General features: G+C 49.0%; 7 protein-coding genes across 7 annotated transcripts; 3 read left to right on the top strand and 4 right to left on the bottom strand.

The window, feature by feature from the left end:
* Positions 1-1,053: 1,053 nt before the first annotated feature.
* On the top strand, positions 1,054-1,607 carry GIQ15_01788 (conserved proline-rich protein; the record flags this gene model as incomplete). The annotated part of the gene is made up of 2 exons (XM_033549205.1): positions 1,054-1,203; positions 1,350-1,607. 2 exons carry the CDS (start codon positions 1,054-1,056, stop codon positions 1,605-1,607), a joined length of 408 nt encoding a protein of 135 aa, XP_033410156.1.
* Positions 1,608-1,665: 58 nt separating this feature from the next.
* GIQ15_01787 (uncharacterized protein) lies at positions 1,666-3,349 on the top strand (the record flags this gene model as incomplete). Its single annotated transcript, XM_033549204.1, has 2 exons — positions 1,666-1,946; positions 1,999-3,349. The coding sequence occupies 2 exons, from the start codon at positions 1,666-1,668 to the stop codon at positions 3,347-3,349; spliced, it is 1,632 nt and encodes a 543-aa protein (XP_033410155.1).
* A 507-nt stretch (positions 3,350-3,856) lies between these two features.
* GIQ15_01786 (GTPase-activating protein gyp3) lies at positions 3,857-6,106 on the bottom strand (the record flags this gene model as incomplete). Its single annotated transcript, XM_033549203.1, has 1 exon — positions 3,857-6,106. One exon carries the CDS (start codon positions 6,104-6,106, stop codon positions 3,857-3,859), a length of 2,250 nt encoding a protein of 749 aa, XP_033410154.1.
* A 2,300-nt stretch (positions 6,107-8,406) lies between these two features.
* Positions 8,407-9,925, top strand: GIQ15_01785 (uncharacterized protein; the record flags this gene model as incomplete). The annotated part of the gene is made up of 3 exons (XM_033549202.1): positions 8,407-8,463; positions 8,554-9,172; positions 9,234-9,925. The coding sequence occupies 3 exons, from the start codon at positions 8,407-8,409 to the stop codon at positions 9,923-9,925; spliced, it is 1,368 nt and encodes a 455-aa protein (XP_033410153.1).
* A 518-nt stretch (positions 9,926-10,443) lies between these two features.
* GIQ15_01784 (ubiquitin-conjugating enzyme E2 4) lies at positions 10,444-11,055 on the bottom strand (the record flags this gene model as incomplete). Its single annotated transcript, XM_033549201.1, has 3 exons — positions 10,444-10,779; positions 10,836-10,952; positions 11,029-11,055. 3 exons carry the CDS (start codon positions 11,053-11,055, stop codon positions 10,444-10,446), a joined length of 480 nt encoding a protein of 159 aa, XP_033410152.1.
* Positions 11,056-14,305: 3,250 nt separating this feature from the next.
* GIQ15_01783 (signal peptidase complex catalytic subunit) lies at positions 14,306-14,593 on the bottom strand (the record flags this gene model as incomplete). The annotated part of the gene is made up of 1 exon (XM_033549200.1): positions 14,306-14,593. The coding sequence occupies one exon, from the start codon at positions 14,591-14,593 to the stop codon at positions 14,306-14,308; it is 288 nt and encodes a 95-aa protein (XP_033410151.1).
* A 4,180-nt stretch (positions 14,594-18,773) lies between these two features.
* On the bottom strand, positions 18,774-19,538 carry GIQ15_01782 (signal peptidase; the record flags this gene model as incomplete). The annotated part of the gene is made up of 2 exons (XM_033549199.1): positions 18,774-19,017; positions 19,180-19,538. The coding sequence occupies 2 exons, from the start codon at positions 19,536-19,538 to the stop codon at positions 18,774-18,776; spliced, it is 603 nt and encodes a 200-aa protein (XP_033410150.1).
* Positions 19,539-20,509: the final 971 nt, after the last annotated feature.

The following is a 20,509-nucleotide window of genomic DNA, read 5'->3' as shown; positions in this document are numbered from 1 at the left end:
ACCATAGAACTAGAATATATGCAACTCCGTACCACCCTATCCCCAGCGTGACACGCCTCCGCACCGCATGAAGAATTCTGGGGTCCTGTCCTGCTGTTTCCCTGGCCATGCCCTGAAGAAACCAGCATTGAAGAATGTTTCGCCTGCAACCGCCGGGCCTGTGACACGTGACCAGCACCCCTGACTCTTTGCCGTTTGTGGAGAAAATTATTTCAAGCCTCAATATCAAAAAGAAAAAAGCAGAAGTCCAACCGCATGTCTCATCTGCCAGGTCGCCCAGGACTCGACAGGCTAAATATATCTCCAATGAGACGACTCGTTCGGACTTCTCTCGTCCATCGACGGCCATACTAGTCCTTCTAGCATCCTCCATCACCGCATTGGTCGCGCCGATCGCCTGTCCTCTCCAAGCGCCTGGTTCGTGATGGGTATGCAGGGGGCCCTCGCCAATCGGTGGACTGGTCACATCTTCTGCACCACGACCTTCCAATAGGTACGGCGGCTACCCATCCCGTCTCCGCGCAGAGCAAATCGGAACGAGCCAGTCTTGGAAAACCCCGGCCTTGATCTGGAATGGTTTTATGCACGGTGATCCAGGCGATCCAAAGCCATCCTTGCAGCCCTCCTCGCTAAGATGCAGAGGTCCATTCAGGCACCGCAATGTGTGGCGTGAAAAGGGAAGAGATTTTTTTTTTCTTACTCCGTACGGTGGTGTGGTGCTAAATCCCAGCGGTAAGCTGTTGCACCGCCCTCGCCAGGGTCTCTGGTTGGTGGTTGGCCCTATCTCGTTTACCGTGGAGGCTGTGGTCGTTTTGTGCTCTGTACGATAGACACTATGTGATCCGCCGTTTTCACAATGCGGGGGCCTGCTTTTCTTTCTCTCTGAAAGAGAGCGGCTGCTTTGTTTCTCGGCTTCTCTCTTTTTCTCTCCCTTCATTACCTGTTTATTCTGCTCACCGAAAATTCCTGAATGTACTCCGCATCATCCCATATCCGGCCAACATTCCTAGTTCATTGACGTTGGTCTGACCGTCTTTTATTTACAACGCATCAATGTCCTCTCCTCCCCAGGGGACATTCCAATTGTTCCCGACAATGCAGCCCTCGAGCAGACAGGGTAACAGTAGCAATGCTGCTACGCGTGTTCACCGCCCCCGGAGGGCCAAATCACCGCGAATGTCGCCGGTCCTCGAAGACGCAAAGGTTAGCGGTCAGACAGAAGCTGTGATCCTTCAAATCATCGAGGATACGAATAGTATTATACCGCCTCAAGCGACCCATATTCCAAGTTTTTCCAATGACAACTCTTCTCGAGAAGATAAGATTTTTGTCTTCCCACAACCTCATAGAAGGGTATCTCCATCGCCATCAACCATGTCGAGATCAACTATGTCAAGGTCAACGGAAAGCCAGTCGCCAAACTCGCGGCTGAATGGAACTTCACAGCACAAGTTTGCCGTCTTTCCCCCTCCAAGGTCGTCAACGTCCACTCCGAGCAGATCGAAGTCTACAGCGGCCTCGTCACGCAAGAGAGCAAAGACAGTCAACTCTACGAGCTCACCGGGCGACTCTGGAACATGGTCATCCCCTTCAACGTCCGAGAGTGAACCGCGTGAAATAGATAGTTCGCCCTTACAAAGCAGTCCACTTCCACCTCCACCCCCAATGAGATCAATATTCCCCCAATATAATCCCGAATTACCTCCCAATCAGCAAAAATATTATCCAAATGCAGGATCGCCTCGGAGTAGCTCGGATCAGCCACCATCACGAGTAGATTATGGCGCTCTCTCCCCTCCAGAAAATTCTGCAAGTGGCGGCTCATCGTATTCCTCGAATGACGGAGCCGTTATTGCTTCTGTGGAATCTCTTGAAAAGCTATGGGGTGCCACATGTGGTGAGAGTTCCGGGTTTGATACTAATGTATTCCATATGAGTATTCGAAGGTAAGTCACTAGTTCCAATGTCTTGTGCAATCCCTCCAACTAACCCCATTAGAATTGATTCGTTTACGTATGACATCGGCACTGGTCCTGTGCCCTTCTATACCTTGAAAAACGACACAATAAGTGATCTTGAGCTTCACAAAACACATCCAACAAAACCAAACACCAAATCACCGATTGTAACACTCAGTCTCGACCACATTGAAAACCGTACTAGTGCTACAATTTCAATTTTTCCAAAGATAGCAGAGATTTTAGCGAGAGAGCAGTCACTAGAACTAGCCAGGCAAAATCAACTGTCTCCCGCGCATGCCATGGAAGCCGAAGATGATGCAGTAAACCGAATTAAAGCCAAGGAGACATGCCTTTTCGAGTGGCGGGATGCCCAAACCCGATATAAGCTACATTACCAGGCAATGATGAATTCTTCTCCATCTACCTCTGGCGGCAGCCTTAAATCAGCTCAGTCAAGTCTACCGGCGTGTTTGCTTAACGCATCGGTATCCAGCTCGCTGCCTCCCTATGGAGGGCGATCATATGCTCCTACCGTTTTACTATCTGCCCCCAATAACGAGCCATCGTCGTCAAGAAACGCCGATACGCCATTGATAACCGTGGATTTAGAACATATGACACTTACCGTCTTTGCTAACAACATCCTTGCAATCGTTCCATCCCTACACAGTATCGATACCCTTGTCGCTGCCGTCCTTACAGTTACTGTTTCAAATGAAACTACCAAGCAAATTCTCGAAAGTATAGACGTCTATGCGCCCAAGCCTGAGGAGTTCCCTGACCCCTATCGGCCACCCACCCCGAACCCAGCGTCGATCATTGCAAACAATAATAACAGCAGCAATGATAATAGCAACAAGTCTCCTGTACCAGGAGAAGAACGCCGTTATTACACGCCAACCGGCAAGCAGATATTCACCACCCAAGCCGAACGAGAGGAATTCGAGCAGGAGGCAGAATTGATGTCCCAAATCAGTCAGAAAAAAGGAAAAGGAAAAAGGACAGAATCGAGATCATCTCTCGCACCAGCATGGGCGTGGCCGTGGAAGAGGGAACCCGAAGTCGAAGAAATCGACCTGGAAGCAAACATCGGCAGAGCCAATAACACAGCTTCCAGAGAACAGGAAGAAGAACCCACCATCACGGCAAAGCAACAGAATAAGAGGAAGCCTGCCCTAGTGATTGAAGAGATTGATGTTGAGCGTTACGGACGCTATGCAGATGGTAGTCCGCGCGCGGGAGAGAAGCTACCTAAACCAACTCGAGCTGCGCTACGGATGTTGTTCTGGTTTTTCTCTATTATCATGTGGTGTCTTACTACATGTGTGAAGAGCCTTGCATGGATGCTTGTTCATATCACACAGTGTCTAAGTAGCAAGAAGGTTTGATTTCAGCAGTTATATATAGATTCTCGATGAGCATAGAATAACGTGTTATGTTTTTAAGTGATACGATTAACGGAAGAGGTTATATAATACAACTTGAGCAATCGAATTCAATCTTCTTTCCCCCCAACTTATACAGTGTTGATTCTAGTGTATGGAGCGCGGTAGTCATTATTTGTTAGTATTTCTTTCTATTTGTAGCTAAGATACTAAAAATGCTTATAGGTCTATAGCTGTGGGCTTGATGCAATCTATGGATGCATGTAGGTAAGGTAGGCGGGTAAGGTAGGGTAAGTAGGCGGGATAAGGTAAGAGGACAAGGTAGGAGGATATAAAAGGAGAACGAACGTCTAGGCCAATGGATGCGAGAACGCCAATAACATGATGATCATCAAGAAAAGATATGCATATGCAAAAAAAGAGGGTATGTTTTTTTATCCAAAAGTACGAGATGAAGAGAAGACGAAGGACAAGAGGAATCGGAAAGATGGTGAGAACGGTATAGTTCAGTTATTGCTTGAAGCTTTTGAAGCTCCTCCACGTACTAGGCGAAGGGGTATTGGCCCCCGTACTCGGCCGCCCGTCAGGATCGGTTTTGAATTTCCTTGGTCCTGCCAAATAAGATATTCGATCCTTGCCCTCTCGGATAGCGATTCTCCTTGCCTCGCGCAACGTCTCGACGCGGGCCTGCGAGAGTTTAAAGCGCCGCGCGAAACAATCCATCATCAGTTCGTTGGGGTCGATCATCCGCTTAGGTGCCGTCTGCACTACCTGGAAGATCTCCATGGGATCACCCAGGGAAACGATCTGTTTCTGGCTCATGCGGAAGATAGATAATGCCACGCGGAAGAAGGTGCGGGAGCCTTCGTAGAATAACACGTCCCAGACGCGTAGGGTGGTTTCGAAGGGCAAGGTGCTGATGAACATTGACATTAGCCAGTTTGTGAGGCCAAGCGTGATGTCGGGAAGGCGGGTGGCGGTGTTTATGGTAGGGGGTTTTGTTTTGGCGTTTGTAGGCGTGGTGCTGACGACTTTTGTGTACACGGAGGGTAGAGATTCCTTGAGAGCTACCATGAGGATCCAGAGGTCGGCGTTGGCGCCTTCGAGGCTGATCTCGTGCGTGCCTGGGAAGAAGGATGATGTGATGATGTGGAGGAGCCAGAAGGCCTTTTCTTCGGGTAAGAAGAGGATTAGGAATCCCGCGATGAAGTTGAGGGACTGGGTATATCCGATATTAGAATTATGTAGGGAAAATGCATATAATACACGGCGAAGAGACTGAATGATAGGAGTGTCGGGGGAGGCGGAGCTGTATTTGAGATTGCTGCTGCCACTGGAAGAGTCCGCCTCGAGCGAATCGGGCTTGAAGTGGACGTTATCTGGGAACGTTCGATGGAGATCCCGCTCAATGTGTTCCTTGTCGTCGTTCATCGGGCTGCGAAGCGCAGTTTCCACCAGACGCTTATAGAGGCCCGGATTCCGACGTATATGATCATATCCACCGGCATACCAGAACCACGCCGCTCCACGGCACTCTGGCGGTATGCCCTTCCTGATGTACTTTTTCAGCTTTGCGGACCGTATGGGAAACGTGGTAGGGACAGATTCCTCGATGCCACTCGACTTCAGCAGCGCATACCACTTTTCACTCCGTAGTTTCTGATAGCCCGAGTACGATTCATACCAGGAGTCGTACTGCTCAATTGTCACGTGCGTAGTCGCCTTGCGGAAGCCATATTGGTCTCGCGTTTTGGTAGGTGTCAATAGCGCCGGCGGCTCCCCGTTTGTTGTTACTTCTGTGATCATGGGCGGAGCGGGTATAGACGAAGGGAGTGTCCGCTGCGGTGTACTCGGAGGAGAGTCACTGCGCGGAGGCTCGGGGAGCTTGACTGGCGTTGGAGGAGGACCTGCTTCGGCCGTTTCCGGTGGTGCGCCGGCGGGTATATCACTGGCAGGCACTGTGTCAGTTCGCGCCGGCTGTATCTTTGATTTCCTCTTCGCGGTCGGGGGAGGATCGTCGGCGAACCCGTCTAGATACATGTCAATCGCATCGTCCACGCTCATTCCGCCGCCGGTGTAGCAGCCTGACTCGTCCTGGTCTTCTTCGTCTTCTTCGTCCTCCTCTGAAATTTTTGGTGACAGCTCGGTTGTAGAACTAGTCTTTGTGGCAACGCTGCTTCTCTCTGTTCCGCTTGCAGGATCTATGCTAGACGTCACTGTCATGGACGACTGCAGGCTGGTTCGTGAAGGAGGCGGCACGTCGAAGTGCAGCTCCGGTGTGTAGTAGTGATGGTTTGTCCGACTGGGCGAGAGTCCCAACGGCGACGAGCGAGGCGATGCCTTATCCACCTGAAACGGAGAATATCTCTTTTGTCGTACATTTGGCATGGATGAGGACGGTTTTAGTGTTTGTTGTGGTGAATAGCGTCGTCCTGAGGCCGCCGGCGAGACATCCACGGTACCGCTTCGAGACGGCAGGGGGAGCGCATCGTCTTGGGCATCAGGGTGTGCCTGGGTAGGAGATTCGGTCAGGGATGAAGCAAAGGATGTATTTAGATGTTTTGGTAGGAAATTGTCTGGTCTTGCGGTGCGCGAGCGAGGGGACGGAGACGGCTGGTTGCCATACCGCGGCGACGGCGACGCAGTGCCTGTAGACAGCGAGAGCGACGACGGCGCCGGAGAGAGCGGCGGATTAGTCGTACGGATGTCTGCAGACGGCCTCCTGGAGTCTGCACTGTCGCCTCCGCGTTGTGTGATCATGGCCACACCAGAGATAGCGGCTCAATTGGTACATTGGTTCGTCCGGCTGTCACTCAATCACTTAACCCAACGGCGAGACGGGAACGAGAGTCGAGGAAACGAGCGTCGGTCAGTATGTGCACGAAAACGAGTGTCGAGGTCGCCATCTATGGCTGACGGTTGCAGGAAGCAGTTGGATAGTCGATGAGGATGAGTTGAATATCAGCCAGATATCGCCTTGAGTCTCGGAAGCCAGCCCACAAGAACAGCAGAACAGCAGAACAGAACAGAGAACAACAGAGCAGAAGAGAAGAGAACCCCGTTGACAACGAGAGGCCGCAGTCCACGGAGGCAGCGTCGAAGTTCGAAGTCGAAGTCGAAGTCGATGTCTTTCTGTGGCGATTGAGCCTTGTCCCAATTGGCGCTTGCAAAGGAGAAAAAGGCCCGAAAGCGCCTCGTATCCGACATCGTCGCCGTCAGCATCGTCGAGGCACACGAGCAGCAGGATAATTAAATATAGAGGTCGCGAGCTGGTCTACGAGGTGCCTGGTCTGTCAATGAAGCTGCGGCTGGCGTCCTGCATACATATATCTACATCAAAAGGTGGCTCAGTTGCAGCATCCCGACTGCTCGTTCTTTATCCAACGCCGTCATACTCCGGAAATAGATCCTCGAGCCTGAGACGCTGGGTTATGCAGGAGTCTACTCCGTATCTCGTTCAGCTCTCAATCCCTCTGTTCGGGGATCCTCAAACAGACGCGTCACTGCACAAAGGCGCTACTTGCGATTACCCAGGATGATTTCTGATAATATTACGCTGTAGCACACGGCAGTGCTCCGGATACGTTTCATCTGGCTGCGCTTTTCCGATATTCGCGTGAAGCAGACGGAATATCGCGTTGACGCTGACGGAATATGTTTCAGGGTCGTCAGTGTTTGACAGATAGATCTTCGGTCTTACCTGCAGTCATCGTCGACGGAGTATCAACTGCTGACAGCACGAATCCACGATGCACGAGTAGGGAGGTTATATGAGTGCTTATATTCTTCAGGAGCCTTGGAGTCTGGGTTCATCCCCGGTTCTGCAGACCCTGCATGGTTGACACCAGCATCAACAGCATCAACAGCATCCACGGCAACAAAGAAGTAAGAACCAACAAGAACGACCTCCTCGACTCGTTAGCGAGGAGAGATGCAGCAATTAAATAGTGCAGCAAAGTTACAGGCGCCACGAGCGTGGTATGGCCGAGAGACACGCCTAGCGGACCGTCTATCCTTCACCATCCTATCAACATCCTAGAGCTCTCCCTAGTTCTGACCCTGGTTCCACTTGCGAACCCTATATCAACGCTTCCCTTGCCACGGCCTCGTTTGTCGAGCCTTTATCCACAGGTCAGGAGGCCAGAAAGTCGTTTTTTCTTTACGGATTTCGTACGGAGCACTCTGCCGGCGCAATAGTAAATTACTATTGGCAAACATGGCCTGGTCAAACCGTCACGGCGAGAAGCAGCAGGTCTGCCTGCCCGGCGGAGAGACACATCCAATTACCTAGGGACGGCTCGACGGGCTGATCCGAGCAACTGAGGCAAGATTTTCACCACCCCAGTTCCAACAGTACGTATGCGTGTACTACGATTTGCCCTGACGTTCGTAATGCCGCGGTCTGACACTGGTCGAGAGTTTCACAATCTACGTATGCATCTGCGCTTGTGGAAGGCGAATTTTTGTACCCCCTTGGGTCCGCTATTCTCCACACTGATTGTTTAAATGGCTGTTTCATGAACCTGCGGACGATGGTAGAATGGTACCTGCTCATCGGCCGTGTGATGGCCTGGGCCAGAGTACCATCTACTTAGTGCATTCAAGTAACTGCATATATATACGGAGCATAACTCTCGCTGCTCACATGCGAGCGGCCAAACGTCACAGATGGACATTGGATAGGGCGATCGGAATCAGCATTTGGGGGCCCAGTTGCAGCCTTTCGGATCCTCCTATCTTTTTGCTCTTTTTAGGACCAACCCTGTTTCGTAGGGTTGGGCCTCTTTCTCGATTGACCTGACTGGTTTCTACTCAGCCTCACCACCACCACCCCTTTTGCCTCCAAATATACAGACCGCAACCACTCCTTTTTGCAGGTCTTTCTTCCTTCAGGGTCGACAGTCACTCCCTCAACGGTTCTATGCCCCTTTGTGAAGTCCAAGGGGGGAACAAGCATCTCCCCCTCTTTCCTGTCTCTACCTTCTTCCTCCTCCTCCTCCTCCCTCCTCCCTCCTCCCTCCTCTAAATCATAGATAATAGACCACTGGGTTCGCAGCAATATGGCCTCCAAGGCAGGACCTTCGGTGAAGCCATTCATCGAGACACGGTGGGCTGATGTACGTTTTGAATGCCGTTGACACCGTCCCTCAGATTTCGGATATACGATTTCCACTGTCCAAAATTTGCTGACCATACACCGACCACAGGGCCTTCGAGGAATCGCATCTCTCTTCGTCGTTGCCAGCCATATCACTCTATGTTTTGCTCGAAGCGTTATCCCACCATCCATATCTACCGACGGCCCAAGCAGGCTATTCCAGAATCCCTTTCTCCGCCTCATCGGTCAAGGCAATGCAGCCGTCTCCGTCTTCCTCGTCCTCCTCGGCTTCGTCAACTCCCTCAAAGCAATCCAGTTAATACGGTCTGGCTGCGTGCAGGAAGCAGTCTCGACACTCTCGATCGGAGCGTTTCGAAGAACCGGCCGTCTCATGCTCCCCGCTACCGCGGCAACGTTCATATCATTCATCTGCTGTGAAATCGGTCTCTATGGCCTAGCGCGGAGGTCCGATGCATATTGGATAATGACCACGGCTGCTACGCCGAGTACATCTGTGTTTCAAGCGATCAAGAGTGTCAGCTGGGAGATGGTTGCGGTGTGGATTGTGGGAGAGAATAAATATGACCAACCGCAGTGGGCGCTAGCGCATCTATTCAAGGGCTCGTTTTTCATCTACATGGTTCTTCTCGCAACGGCGAATGCGACTCCGGCCTTCAGACTTACTGCCTTGACTATTCTTTACGCCTGGGGTTGGATAGCAGGTGATAGTACGTTTTACCATCTCACATGTGGGATATATCACATTTTATACTAACCGGATACTTTTAGCTATTGTCCGACCAAATATATTCGCAGGCATGATCCTAGCCGAACTATCATACCTTCCACCGCCCAAAAAATCCAGAATAGCCTCCATCCTCCCCTTCTTCGCGGTCACCCTCGGCCTCTATCTCTGTTCGTTCCCTAACCAATTTGCCGACCAAGCCCGCTGGTCACGCCAACTAGAGCAGCTAGGACACCGCATCTTCCCCAAGAATGCAGCCATGGGCCGCGCCTGGCCCAACCTCGGCGCCCAACTCCTCTGTTTCGGCGTGATGTACTCGCCTCAAATGCGCCAGGTCCTCTCACACAAATGGTTACACTGGATTGGCGGCCTGAGTTTCGCCATCTACCTCCTACACGGAATGCTGATGCGTACTGTCCTTGCCTGGATTGTTTTTGGCCCTAACGCTCTACTTGGAGTCACGGTGCCCGGTAAGCTCGCCAATGGAGCCGACGGCCAGGTAGTCCCTCAGCCAGGCGATGCAGTTATTGCATTCCTATTACCGATCTTCTTCGCCATTCTGCTATTTGTTTGCAGTCTATGGAACAGGTTCGTTGAGCCGTATTTCGGTTATGCGACGAGCTGGCTTGAGTCGTTTGCTAGGTCATTTGGAAAGAACCAGTGGCCGTTTAACTCGTTGAATTCAACACAGGGTGGAGAGAAGGGGATTTTGCCCACGACTATACGCAAGGATTGATTGCCATACTGTCACTACTCGATTGCATAGCTCCTGTCAACAAAACGGAGTACTTGATCTATTCTTTATTTTTGACCTGGGTTTCAGCCGCCGCCGCCGACCACAGCGCGAATTTATGTTATTTTATATTTGGCGCCTATCAGCTCATTGATTGGAGTTGATTTGTTGGTTTTGGCTTGACACTAGCGTTTCTTTCTTGTCTTTACAAGATGCATTTGGATTTTCTATGTTTAGGATAAAGAATGGATGTCCGACTATTTGTGGTGACATGGTTGGATGTCATACCATTCCCATACTCATTGAGGAGAGTTCTTTTTTACATGTTCTAAAACTAGACTCAAAGCAAGTCATGTATATAGACAGCTTCTACATATATATAATGCATTTATCCAGTCAACGTATGCCTACCCTATTAAAACAATGCCACCAAGGATGATGATCAATATACGTCATAGTCACCATACCATGAAACACCGATCGACCTTGATCTATTCTTTCACTCCTGTGATTTGTCTCATCTACTTTCCCTCCTCTACAGTCCCACTAGCCCACTTTCTTGTCCACTCCCTCGCGATCTTCTCGTACTGTTTCCGATCATTACTATATTGCTCGGCAATCCTCCCTTCTACCGCATCATCCGGCATCGGCTCCGCAAGTAGCTGTCTAGCAAACTCCAGCACGGCATATAACTTCGACGACGGCTTCCATTCATCAGACTTCAACATGCCCAGACACATGGTTCCCTTGTCATCGTTGGAGACGTTTGGATGGTAGATTTTCGTAGCGAAGGAGACGGTTGGTGGTTTGAAAGGGTAGTCTGTTGGTAGGGAGAGGTTTATTTGGAATGTTCCGCCCTGAAAGATGTGTCAGTGGATGGTCTGGTTTGTGAGATTATAGCTGTGGCATGTACTTCGTATGGTGAGCCCTCGGGGCCCTGCATCTGGACGTTCCATTTGTACAGGTTCGAGTCGTCTGCTAAGGCGACCGTGACGCCAGTTGGGGGTGAGTCAAGGAGCTCATTCAGTTCCTATTCCATATAACAGACATCTATTAGTATATATATGGTAGGTAGGTATATCCGCTTCGTATATGCAATGACGTACCTTGGAGATGCGCTTCTGGCTCGCCATGGTGCCAGCCCTATCAGTTGCAGAGTTGAAAAGGGTCACTTCAAAGCCGCTTGAGATGCGATGCAATGGCAGAGAGAGAGTCCAGCGGGAAGCGGCCTCGTTCTTATATGACTCTGATGTGTTGGATCAGGCAACAGTATGCAAGGACTCGCGGGGTAGTAAGAGCGACGGGACAAGGATGTTTTGGCAGGGAAGAAAGAAGGCTTAACTCAGGATCTAACCTAGCGAGTGAATGAGGATACAAGCCTTAGGATCATGCCCAGTTAGCTGTAAGTGAATGCGAATATGCAGAGATATATCCTCGACAGGGTCCTGGAGGCTGTACTTAATACGGGGTACACTAATAGCTTACCACACTAATTTGTATGGCGGCTAATAATAATTCTATTTTACTGATAGTTCTTCTATTAATATATTACTTTCTAAACTCCCGGCACCATGCAGAGAACTCATCTTCGGCATGCTGACGTCACTTGATGAGAATGAAATGCTTCAACAATCTGGACTCATGATGATATCTGATCGACAACTTTGGTCTACACAACCTAATGGCAATTGCCCGGATGCTATGGAGGCGTACTGTCCCCCCGAGACGCATCTCACGGCTTTGGATTGTCTCCAAGTCCATGTCTACTTATCCAGACAAGGGTCGGATGGAACAGCCCCTTTATATTTCTCCCGTTGACGCGGAACCACTTCATCGATATAGTCAAGGCGGCTACCACCCGGTCGTCTTGGGGGAATACCTGAAAGCTGGAAGGTATAAAGTGCTACATAAACTAGGATGGGGAGGTTATTCGACGGTTTGGGCGGCAAGAGATCAAAGGTTGTACAAAATTGTACGACTCCATGGTAGTTCTAGCTAACCGAGAAGTTGTCTGTTTGTAGGGAAGAGGTCTATGTTGCTGTCAAAATTACTGTCGCAGAAAAGGATCATGGGGAGACACGGGAGCTCCAAACGATGAAGGAGTTGGCATCTCATCACGTTTGTCTAAAACATACAGTGCGCATGCTTGATTACTTTGATCTAAAGGGCCCAAATGGATCTCATAAATGCCTAGTTTATGAGCTTCTGGGGCCGAATATTCCGGACATAATTGATGCACACTTTCCTATCGGGAGACTCCCTGGGAAACTCGCCAAAACCGTTGCGAAGCAGAGTCTTATCGGGCTTGATAGCTTGCACCAACAGAACATTGGACATGGAGGTAGGTCACTCTCTTGAGGACTTTTTTGAACAATTCTCACAGAGTATAGACCTGCATACCCGCAATTTGGCCTTCACCATGCCTTGCACGGACAATTTAACCGAAGAGAGGTTTACTGAGATGCTAGGGAAACCAGAAATTGGCTATCTCCAAAGAAGCGATGGGAAGGACCTGGAGCCTGGCATACCCGAATATATCGTTAGACCTACTCCATATCAGACTCATTCCTGGAACTCGACTCAGTCGATCAAAATAATCGACTTTGGGGAATCATTCATACCCTCTGCAGTTCCTCAAACACTACACACACCGCTATCTGTTCGGGCACCTGAAGTTATATTTCAAGATCGCATTGATTATCGAGTTGACTTGTGGAGCATGAGATGCATGGTGGGTGAAATTATCCGAGGCTAAATGCTATACAATGGCAAACTGATAGATATGACAGCTCTTTGAACTTTTCACTGGCCAGCCACCGTTCGACACCATCTTGATAACGCCCACAATTCTTGTCGGCCAAATGCGAGAGATGGCAAGTGATGACCTACCTGAAAGATGGCAAGGGATATGGAATACAATGAACGCAGGGAAGGACAAAACCACAGAAAATACCGGGCACAACTTGCAGGAATGGCTGGAAGAAGTGTACTTTGAAGGCCGGGGGCGTCCCGATCTCACAAGAGAGGACATAGTGAGACTAGGGCAGATCATTAGAAAGTTATTGCTGTTTGCGCCGTCTGAAAGAGTGTCAGTGAGACAAGTTCTAGATGACCCTTGGTTTAATAAGTGATTAACCCACCACAAACAGTCATTGCGTCGAGCGTGTGTGAGAATCCCGTTCTCGACCAAGACTGTGCCGAGCAACTTCCTGAAACCTCCTTGACCGTCAGGCCTGCTGCCTGCAGGCCGGAAATGGCCTCTACCACTCCCTTCTTTCTCACCGACCACATCGATACACCATGTGAAGAAGGCATCGATCCTTGATCTGGATTCGCTTAAACAGGAGCTCTCCTCACAGAGCGAGTGCCAGACGGCCACGATTTCAGGAGGCATCGACAAGAATTAAGCCGCTCTGCATTTTGCATAATGGGTGAAAGAACACCTGTCGGACTACTCCTTCTTCTAGTTGCTAGCGTCAAACGATAAATCTTTTACACAGGCGTGTACAGGAATATAAGGGAACTCGCGATAGACAAAAGTTCGGATGATACAAACGCCAAGGAACCCGTAGCTATATAACGTTAGTTAAGTTCGGAGCGGGCCGGGCCGTCGCTTTGATGACAAGGCGAAACGACTTGGATGTTCTCTTTGGGAGCGAGATACCAGCCGGTATAAATGATGCTTCTCCCTCAAAGCAGAACGGTGTGAATGCGCTTACTCTGCTTTCCTAACAGGCTATGGTAGCGGTCGCGGTGAGCAAAGTGATCAACAGGAAAACAAGCTCACGTGGCATAGATTACAGAGAATATAATATAGCATATAGAAGGGATCGTTCTTCCTTATGATTATGTAAATAGCAATAGCACCGTATGAAAGGATTATCAAGTGCTTTGAAGTATAACTTTACCGATTGGTATCTTAGCACCAACTTCGAGGGCACATCTAGAATACCTAGTCGAACTAATATACATGAGCTCTATTGGATACTTGCCTGTATATGGCTAAATTGCTAACATTCTTAAAGTCTTGTGCTAGCCAATCTATAAGGGAATATGAAGGAAGTTTCAAGTGTAATCCAATGATTGATTGTATTTGTATATATTAGTTACTAGTAGGAAATCGCCCTTTACAAGCACCAGCTCAGAACAAATTATCCATGAATTAAGAGATATATAAATCCCATTTATTTTCTATTCCACCGCTTCCGTTCCATTAGATAAGTAGATGAGGTATCGGTATCATTCGTATCGTTAGAGAAACTCCTTTTAACTCCAGTGTTTTTTCCGTTTTTCCATATCCATATCCAGTCGAATCGCTTGCTGATAACCCAAAATCCCTTGAAGCACTTTTATGTCCTGATAAACGTTTGTTTGAGTAGACGTTTATCGGAGAGCGAGGTAGGTTGCTTCAGCGTGGGCTGCCTTCTTGTTCTTGGAGCTGGAGGACTTGGAGCTGGGAGACTTGGGGGTGGGGCTGCTGACGCGGGTCTTGGAGTTGGAGCGCGACATGGCTGGAGTGGAAGGCATGGTGCGCTTTCCGTTGTCGATGGAGGTACGTGGAGTGTGGAAGCGGGAAGAGGCAGCGGAGAAAGTAGCCATAGACTCGCGCTTGAGGTGTGGGAGGTCGAAGCAGGCGTAGGTGATGGCGTAGTCGGTAGCGTTGGAGGCCATTGTGTTGGTTATTGGTGGGGGATGTGGATGTGATGTAGATGTAGATGTAGTAGAGTAGATCTTTGTTTGAGACTTGGCTCGAGTGATTGATAGATTGATAGATTGCTTGTTTGTTTGATGTTTTGGATGCTTGGATGCTTGGATGCTTGGATGCTTGGATGCTTGGATGCTTGGATGCTTGGATGCTTGGATGCTTGGATGCTTGGATGCTTGGATGCTTGGATGTTGTTGTTGTTGTTGTTGTTGATGATGATGATGTTGATGGCTGAGGGCGTCGAGCTCCTTTTTATAGCTCATCCACGTCTTGCTCTGCTCGCCCTTGGGCCCACGATGCCATGGGCATGGCCACAGTCTCTGCGCCCTTGTCTCTTCTCTACTTCGTCCACCGCGTACAAACTTCCCTTGTATAAAACTCTATTCTGTAAAGTGGGTCCGATCTACTGTGGGTCCGTGCCTGACCGGCTTAGTCACCTTTTCTGACTAATATTTCTTTCTGACGTCACTTCCTCATCCTAGAAACTTCCCTCTATTTCTCCTCTCTCTCTTGATATACGATGACTGGTATACGATTATTGATATACGAGGCGCAGCTGCGGATTTCTAAGTCGCTACTCTAGTCACTGTCTCGCCTACTCCGTACACAGTACGATGTCGCACAGTCAGACCATCGCATCAGGCCATGTAAAAATAGTTCCGGGAAACCAGAGACTTTCCCACGGCCCCTCCAGTGAAAAATTTTCCCTTTATTTTTGTGTGCATCACAATGCCCACCGTGGTATTCTAGACGCGCCAGCGGGTCGTTTCGCCTGGCCAATCGCATGCTAGAACAGGCATCGGGCCGCCGCGATAAAAAAGAGATTTTATTTGCAGTTTGACCTGCAGTTGCACCCATGTGCCACCAGCATCAAATCTTCCCTGCCATCAGCTGGCGCCGGGCGTCTAGGCTGGTGAACCAGCATCGGCATCATCATAGCCAGCGTCTGCGCACGGATGGCTTGACTCACCGGAACTTCCCGTACATACTCCCATACATGCATTCATGCACGCTGGAAGCGTTTGTCATGGCGATGTTCGTTTCTCGGAAGACGGCAAGCAATGCACGTGTATTGTATAGGGCGTTACTACTTCATATACTTCATACTCCGAGTCTCGATGCGCCGGATAATGGGTACCGTCGAATAAGCGGGCCGGGAAGCGCATTGTGAGACTAGATATCCGTGGCCGCAGGATCAACACTGGCGCACAGCTGAAACTAAGCTGAGAAATTGAAAGGGCGGATGGATATATCCATACAATCTATCCATGATTCCACGATCCCATCACAGGAAAAAGTTATCGCGCAAACTCAAACGTCGGATATTCAGCACGACCCAGCTGGTGGCCAGGCCGGACCCAAAGACATGTCATGGCAAGGAAGAGACATGGATCGAGGTTTTACTTGCCGTGCCCACTCAGGCCCGTTCGTGCTTGCATGTTTTCACCATGCGGCCCATGTCCAACTTCGCAGTGCGCAGCTCAGTGCTCACAAGGTGAAAGTCTGGTCTGGCCGGCGAGCCGCGATCCCTGTCGACGTTGATACCCAACATACCTAGCCACGATCTTGGCTTGGGAAATTTTTTTCCCTTCCTTTTTTTTCCCTTGCTCGAGGTAGGGATGCAGGAACCAGAACATGCCGTCTTAGCCACTTTTCCGGCGACGGGAAGGACCTGCATTTTACGGTTTTAGTTCGAGCTCATGGGCTGCGGTCATCGCCACCCGTTACATAGCAACGGCTATACTTAACCGCCTATATGAAAGCAAACAAGGGATCCACTCTGGTAGGATGAGATCAAAGGAAGAGAACTCCGGTCTGGCCTTGTGTTTACACAACGTGCCCCTCCATTCACCCCTCCATAGACACGCAGATGGCTATAGACATGCATGATATCCTGTTCGCGCTGATCAAGGTGATCATATACCGATCAGTGATCAACCTATCGGCCACCCGGCCACGCGGCAACTCCCTCGGTGACCGGCCAGCTTTCCTCTAACGGCTTCGATTTGCGACGCATGACTGTCTCATTTCGGCCTTGAGGCGTATTTATTTGCATTTGCCGTGGGATTATGATTAGGGCTGAGCTTGTGCGGATTTTCAGCATGGACATGGATGTCTCTTGGCCAACAACAATGTGAATATCTGACCTGAGCTCTCCTGGCTGGCTGACTGGCTGGCTGTGAGCACCTAGACTCCTATCACGATCGCATTCTGTTGGCTAATAGCTCAAGGACCCTTTGATGCGCGTGTGATGGGAATGAGCGGTGACGAGTTTATCCGGCTCAGTTACCCGGCTTGGTTACCCGTCCTGAGTATCATGGATGAATGTGTGGATGTGTATATGGATCTCATTCGTGTGCATTCACGTTGTTCGATCGCACATCAGTCTCATCACATCACATCACTTGACGTGGAAATGCGCATCGCATTATCTCTCGTCTCATGATGGTTTCAAGCTGGATCTAGACTTGATAGATACCAACCTCCGATGCGCCCTTCGAGTCTGATCTGACGCGCTCATGAAGGCAGGGATTGTGAATGCGCCTGCCTTGCCACCGCCAGACAAGATGGCCAGTCCTATAACGTGGGCGCCTAGCAAGGCGTAGCAATCTAATTTGAAGAATTAGGCAGCACAGTTACCTCCAATGTTAATGTTCTAGTTGTGTTGGCGTCACCAGAGCCTGTTCAGCATATCTTAAATTATGCTTTAATATAACTTTGATGGAAGCAACAGGCGGCTTTGTACTATCCAGCATGCTGGGATAGTATGGCCTAGAAACTTGAAAATATACCCAGTACGGAGTAGATGGGGTTGTTGCCAGCTTTACATAGAGGTACATAATTTATGTGGCCTCGTAAATCTTCCTGATCACCCCCTTGGATGATAATGGCAGTGACTTTAAGCGGCCTCAACTTTTCATATGAAAGCTTTTGCGCTTGGCTACGCGCAGTACGACATTAATCCTAAAATATCATGTTCGCCGAAGATGATTAGCTTAGGCTTGTCGATTTTGACTATGAATTCAAATATAGGGACGGTTTAGAAATTGGCGACTATCCGTATGTTCGTCCAAGAGGCGCAGAAGGAGACCCAGAGTATACTGAACAATTTGCCTTAGGGTCTATCTTTTGGTACATGGTGCAAGGCACGGAGCTCTGGGTAGAAATGAAGATCTCGTGGATCCAATTTACCAGATCATGAACGATTGTTGGAAAGGGAAGTTCACATCTATTATAGAGCTAGGGCTCGCGTCCGACGACTTGTATATTCGAGGAGCCTTGAGCAAAAAATGATAGTATGCGAAAGACATTACAACCTAATGCGCGGTTTATAAGCAATACCAAGACAAGCTCGTGAGAGAGTCTCGGGCTTGTCAGAGAAGCCTGGAGAGCAAATAGAGGTCAAAAAATGCATAATTCTTTGAGGAATGTCAGTCGAGTCAACGGATTTACTCAGCTGAGGGGTGAAAATGAAAATGGCAACAGGTTCCTATATTGCCCCTTGAACTGATGATCTGGCCCGACTTCAAATATCTACAAAGGCTGTATGATAGGACCGAGTACTTTGGATTGGAGCCATCATCGGCCTACTAACCTGTATATAAACCCTATCGTCCAATTCGTTTATCCCACCCGAGCTCATCGATATGTAGATAAGGTGACATAAACGATATTCGTACTGATTGCAAAGGTATAGAGATCTCCTGAACACATTTGTTCCGCCCTCTTGATTTCTGTTAGACCGCTCTTCCCCCCACCTGTTAGAAGTACGAGCCTGATCGAGAGTGATAGTTGTTTTAAATATGGTTTCGGCTGGACCTGACCTATACCAATTCCCAACGCGCCCATGGAGTTGACCTTGGGTATTGTGGATGCGAGGGCCAAGCGAGAGGTATGCATATATCCAATAACATGGTAAACACCATGGTCCGATTGGGTCCAAATAGAACCTGGAAAGAAATATATCAAGATAATGAGCCACGCAGCTGCACCCTGTCATGATGTGCAATGCGGTGCACACAAAACGCCCCCTGCATGCATCATAGGGTATAGCCATAGCCGTATTGAACAAGGAAGCGCAAATGCAAAATAATTCTAAGTATTTTTTCAGTTTCATTTCATGAAGTATGCTTTTTTTTTGTTTGATTACTCCCGTTGCAACATGACCATCACACCCATAATACCCAGCAACGCCGTCTTCATCCATGGGTTCTCCGCCAGCATGATCGTCACATATCCAACTGCCGGAATGTATCCTCGTACACTTCCTACTATATCCAACTTGCGGTCAAGGTATTCTTGGCCCTGCGCGTAAAGTTCAGTGTCATCTGCGATGTTGTTGTCGCCTTTTGTGAGTATCTGGTGCGAGACGGGGGAGGAGAGGCCCGGTCTATAGGTATAACATGCGTTAATAAATCATCCATATATTCATCGCCCATCCATCTATCCACTCAATATACTCTCCAAATATACTTCTCACGCAATACCCATTTCCAATATATCGTAGATATACCGTAAACGTATGGCATGGCGTATGCATATTTGTACTCACCCGCTAAGCTGATCTCCCTCCTTGTCTAACCTCCTCTGGCTCTTATTCCCACCGTCTCCGACCCCAAACGCCTTAATAACCCGATGAACAATCGGAATATCCTTCCCTTGCACGTTGTACACCACTACTTCCCCAACTTCGACGCGCGGGCTATTGTTCCATAGAAACAGCAAGTCTCCGCGCTGGAAGGCCGGCTCCATGCTCCCTGATAGCACCACGACTATGGGCGAGGAAGAATTGGTGTACACTGATAGGGCCTTCCATCCCATAAACGCAGTGGAGAGGACGAGGGCGAAATTTAGGAGCTGTGTGAGGGTTTGGCGTGGATTGGAGAGGTAGGGAGCTAGTTCGGCGAACATGGTGGCGGATGTAGCGCTTTTCTCGTCGTAGGGGGATTGGTAATGTGTTATACAAGTAGGAATCGGTTGATTGGAATTAATAAGGGTAGGTCATGGTTTGGTGGTGGAGGAGTTGGACTGCGTTTGCTGGTGATGGCTCGATGTTGCGGCATACCTGTTCAGTAGCTGGGGTGAAGCTATGTCTTGGCACTTTCTTTTTTTGCTTGTTGCTGGCATATCTACGACTGAAACACAACTACGAGAGAGAAGAGAACAGGTGAGATGGCCGAATATCTCAATTTCCAGCTAAAGCAGGTGAACCACGACAGAGTAATCATCACAGTAGAGGGGATAGATACATAAGACACAGGGGGAAAAGACCAAACATAGGAGATTCCATTGCGATAGACGTCGCAGACTTGTCACTTTCTCATGTATTAGTTTGGATGCGGTGCGCTGCAATTTAGGTAAAGAAACATAAAAAAAAATATTTAAACAGAGAGAGAGCCTCCCGACACAACGGTACAGACACTGTCCGTTTAAACCGGAGGGAAGGTCGGCTCTCTCTTCCTAAGCCAAAGTAAAATGCTGGCGGCCAATCTCGAGAGAATCGAAGTATTGTTTGGAGTTATTTTCACTGTTTTAAATCAATCAGTCAATCCAAGGAGAAAAGAATCAGATAAATAAAAACCAGGTAAAAATTTTCTCGGCACGGTACTTCGTTCTCCGTTGTTATCATATTGCACAATTTGGTTTAGGGAGGATTTGGTTCTTTTTTTTTTTTTTTTCTTAGCCGACCGAGCAGGTCGATACGATAGGTTCGAGGTTTTTATGCAACCATTGTCATATCAGATGACTTTTGGAGATCGGCTATTGCTGTTTGTTTGTAAGTAAATGAGTTAGGGGGGTGTATAGATAGTAAAAGTTGAACGCCTTAAAAGGAATCACCCCTGAATAATACGAGACGGAAGGACGCAAATTAGCCATGACAG

Source organism: Arthroderma uncinatum (genome assembly GCF_011692745.1).
Source record: "Arthroderma uncinatum strain CBS 119779 chromosome Unknown scaffold1, whole genome shotgun sequence".
In the NCBI taxonomy this organism is placed as follows: Eukaryota; Fungi; Ascomycota; class Eurotiomycetes; order Onygenales; family Arthrodermataceae; genus Arthroderma; species Arthroderma uncinatum.
This window is presented reverse-complemented; position numbering and strand designations above follow the sequence as displayed.